The sequence below is a fragment of the Hippocampus comes genome, unplaced genomic scaffold, assembly GCF_001891065.2.
Source record: "Hippocampus comes isolate QL1 unplaced genomic scaffold, H_comes_QL1_v1.1 scaffold389, whole genome shotgun sequence".
Taxonomy (NCBI): domain Eukaryota; kingdom Metazoa; phylum Chordata; class Actinopteri; order Syngnathiformes; family Syngnathidae; genus Hippocampus; species Hippocampus comes.
In genome coordinates, this window is record NW_017805068.1 from 166,016 (window position 1) to 170,125 (window position 4,110).

The 4,110-nt window shown below is 44.9% G+C and overlaps 1 protein-coding gene across 8 annotated transcripts in view; it reads left to right on the forward strand.

The window, feature by feature from the left end:
• The window catches only part of LOC109512656 (ATP-dependent 6-phosphofructokinase, platelet type-like), a 17,769-nt gene that overhangs the window by 2,485 nt on the left and 11,174 nt on the right, over positions 1-4,110 (forward strand). For 4 of the 8 annotated variants that reach the window (XM_019864548.1, XM_019864544.1, XM_019864541.1 and 1 more), the window contains exons 2-8: positions 65-138; positions 682-759; positions 1,008-1,197; positions 1,700-1,865; positions 1,946-1,990; positions 2,075-2,183; positions 3,622-3,717. In XM_019864548.1, coding sequence (XP_019720107.1) covers positions 65-138; positions 682-759; positions 1,008-1,197; positions 1,700-1,865; positions 1,946-1,990; positions 2,075-2,183; positions 3,622-3,717 — 758 coding nt within the window. Of the gene's footprint in view, positions 1-64; positions 139-681; positions 760-1,007; positions 1,198-1,699; positions 1,866-1,945; positions 1,991-2,074; positions 2,184-3,197; positions 3,294-3,621; positions 3,718-4,110 lie in introns of all 8 variants that reach the window. The other 4 variants (XM_019864542.1, XM_019864547.1, XM_019864540.1 and 1 more) reach the window with 1 other exon arrangement.

Genomic DNA, 4,110 nt, shown 5'->3' on the forward strand with positions numbered 1-4,110 from the left:
GGGAGTGACGAGTTATTTATTTGCCTTTTTGTTGTTTTTTTTTTTTTTTTTTTTAATCTTTCAGGGATGAATGCAGCCGTGCGTGCTGTGGTTCGAATGGGGCTCTATGTGGGAGCAAAGGTTTATTTCATTCGGGAGGTGAGTCAGTGCTGCTTGAATGTATCTATCCCTTCTCTGGTCTGTCAAAAGGCTACACCGAGTTGTCTGATTTGCTGAAGACCGGGTCGCCAGTTTCTTGTCACGCAGGAGGCCGCGTTCGGCACACACAGCCTTTGTTCCCAACAGTCTGTGTGTGTGAGACGGGCCTCCTTGCTCAGCGTTAGTTATATAACCGACTTGATGCCTTGTTTGAAAGATTTCCCCCACTCAGGTACTCAGACCTCACGTTAAGGCCTCTGCAGAAGGCTGTGCAAAGAGAGTGCTTACATTCTGGACCTACCACAATCCATCCAGGAAAATGTTCCGTGGACACATGAAACCAAAATATGTTTTGTTTTGTTTTTCCTACCCGCATGTACCGTACCGTACAACTGCATTGGCTTACATTTGGCTTGATATACACTGGCTGGCCACACCAACGTCTAATCTTACAGTTGGCAGCATTATTTTTTCACATTTTAAATGAGCGCGTGTTTGGAAAGATGTCCTTGTAGCTCAACTTTACATTTTGTTTTTCATCAGGGGTATCAAGGTATGGTGGATGGTGGGGAGAACATAACAGAAGCTACATGGGAAAGTGTGTCCAGCATGCTTCAAGTGGTAAGTCGGCACAATGGGAAATGCAAATGGTTCATTTCATCTGTATGGACCAGATAAGAAGACGTAAATACCAATGACATGTTTGACAAGTGTTGTCCTTATACCGGATGACAGAGCACTCGTGTTTGCGTTAGCAACAAGGGAGCAAAGAAAAGGCATGAGCTAAAGATTCAAGTCATGTTTTCTGCCAAAGTCCTCCAACGCCATGCACTCATACTGACTACAAAGTGATGTTTTTTTTTTTTTAGGGCGGGACGGTCATTGGCAGTGCCCGCTGCAAAGACTTTCGCACGCACGAAGGACGCCTGAAGGCCGCTCTCAACTTGGTGAAGCTCGGCATCACCAACCTGTGTGTGATTGGTGGAGACGGCAGCCTAACGGGAGCCAACCTCTTCAGGGAGGAATGGAGCGGACTGCTAGCGGAACTGGTCGAGCAAGGTCCCGGAGCAGACAAATGCCCGTCAATTTTTCCCATTCAAATGAAATGAAATGAAATGAAATGCCCTTCGGTCTTTCCCTTACCCTGCAAAACACCCGTATCTTATTCATGGCTTTAATAAAGGCAAATAGCAATGTGCTGTAACATGTCAATCTCAAAAGCTTGCTTATCACTCAGGTTTCAGCTTCAACTCAGAGTAAAAACAAAACAAAAAAAAAAAAAAAAACAAAAGGCCAAGTAGATGCTCGCAATTCGAAAAGTTTAAGCACTTGCAAGTCGAGGTACCACTGCATAATGTATACAGCATATTCTGTCAAGGAAAGTGTTATGTACCTGCATAAGAAGCAGACTAACCCCAATGATATTCAGCATTCTTCTTGAACTCAGCAGTTTCCACAGCTCAGAGCGACGTGGCTTATTGTGACAACAAACTCTTTTGGAAATCCGCTGGAAAAGGTGGCAGGACTTTTCAGTTGACCACGGCGTGCTTCTCCTTTTCAGGTTCTATCGAGCACCAGTCGGTTCAGACTTATTCCGCCCTTCACATCGTCGGTATGGTGGGCTCCATTGATAACGACTTCTGTGGAACCGACATGACAATCGGCACCGATTCTGCTCTGCACCGAATCATTGAGGTGGTGGATGCAATTATGACAACCGCACAGAGGTGAGAGCTGCTTGTGTGCATTTTTGATGGTGCATTGAATTAAGTTTTGAGGTTGTCTTGTCACTTGTGTTGTTTTTCAGTCACCAGAGGACATTTGTTTTAGAAGTCATGGGCAGACACTGCGGGTAAGATTTGATCCTGTTAGTGGCACATTCCCCTGTGACAATTCATCCAGCCCGCCAACTCTGTCATCGTGTGTGTTATTGTAGCTACCTGGCCTTGGTTAGTGCCCTGGCATGTGGGGCTGACTGGGTGTTAATCCCCGAGATGCCTCCGGAGGATGGCTGGGAAGAGAAGATGTGTCAAAAACTGTCTGCGGTAACACTGCGTTTAGTTGCTCCCACACGTTAAGGATTGCAACACACTTAACTCAAATACGTGTTTTTTAAATTTTCATCTCAATTCATTCTCGATTAATCTCGATTCTTTCCAAGCGTGTTGTCCCGCCTTTCATCCTGCTACACCGCCTCAGGTTGCAGCATAATAAAAGGCCCGAATGAAGCTTTATCGCAGTCTCTGGTCAAGGTGTTTATTGAAGATAATGCGCAGATATGAGAGTGGCTTTTTATTGTGAGGCACACACGATCATGTTATGATCCTGTACTTCGGGGGTGTTCAAACTTTTTCGTTTGAGGTCCGCATACAGAAAAATGGAAGGTTGAAAGGGCCACATTAAACTTTGCCAACTTTTTGAAACACGCTAAAGCCAGTCAAGAAAGCAATTATTTATTGTTTGTGTAGTCGAGTTAATTTCATCAGTTTGCTGATAAAGGTGGGAAGGAAAATAGTTGAAGTTTTTGGGGTGGCCATCCGCCTTCTGTTTTGCAAAATAGATCCGAATTCCATCCCCACATTCAGAATCAACAAAAGAAAAAATCTTCAGTAAGGTGACCATTTCTTCGAATATACATTTATACAATTAGTATTCAATCATTTTTTGTCATATCGCGGGCTGCTGAAAGATGGGTGGCGGGATGTAAATCCCCCCACACACCCCCCCTGCCATAGTTTGGACACCTCTGCTGTACTTTATCTTTCACTTGCCAGTTGGGCGACTTAGTCAAGTCCAAGTATTTAGAATTACGTCATGCATTTGCGAATTTAATCACATTTGAAATAAACACAATATGACTGATTGTTTGCATGCAGGACATTTCTCATATTTTACTGACATTCGTGGAATATTGGAAACCAAGAAAATGCATATATACATTCTATCCAGAATTTAGTACTTTGCACTACCTTAGTCCATTTGGTCCGATGTCCGTGTTCTATCCGTGTTTGAATGTATTTTTCTGCTTCTGAAGAATTGATGTTGTCGTTATGATGCAGACCCGTTCCAGGGGCACAAGGCTGAATATAATCATAGTGGCAGAAGGAGCCCTTGATAGACACGGGAAGCCCATAACATCTAGTATTGTCAAGGATGTGAGTACATAAAGTCAAAGAAAGGGGAAGCCAGAAGCATGGAGCCATGACAAGCCAAATTTGTTGTACCGTGTCCCATGATTAATGGTATCAATATATCGGAAAGAAAGTCTACACTCTGCTGTTTGACCAAGCCCGCAATCACGTGAGGGCAAAGCGGCGAGTTAGGCAGGATATTGCTCGTGAGAATGAGCAAACAGCTCCGCAAAACGTCGGGCTGCCGGAGCCGACGACACAACACGCCGTCTGGTCCCCGTGCTTCTGAAAGCCCGCGTTGCAGCCGCATTCACAATTTTTCTGTCATGCTGTGTCTCCGCCGCACCTGTAGAATCGAGCAGGGATGAAAAGGCTGAATATCATAATAGTAGCCGAAGGGGCCATTGACCATAACAACAAGCCCATTACTACTGACTGTATTAAGGACGTAAGTACAGTGTGGCGCGTTCCACCCTTTGACCTCCGACTGCCTCCTATGTGACCTCTACTACTTTGTTGCTGCCCTGGTGTGGCTTTGACTTTGTCGCTGTGTTTCTGGAATGCTCTGTCCGACACTCTCGTAGGGTAAGGCCCCTTTCACAACTGTCGCTACTACGACAGCTGCTAATCGTATTCTTACCACCGCATTACGGCACCACTGAACACGTGTAAAATGTAGCGGCTTTAATACAAAACAATTATCCACATTCTTGTTGGCTTTTTGTTTTGGTTCTGTGAGACGTATCCCTGACCCTGCACTATTATTTTGTTGTGTACCGCACTCAAATAAGTGTTTCAAAGTTTGATGTGAAGTTCAAGACCTTGCCCCCCCCCCCCCCCC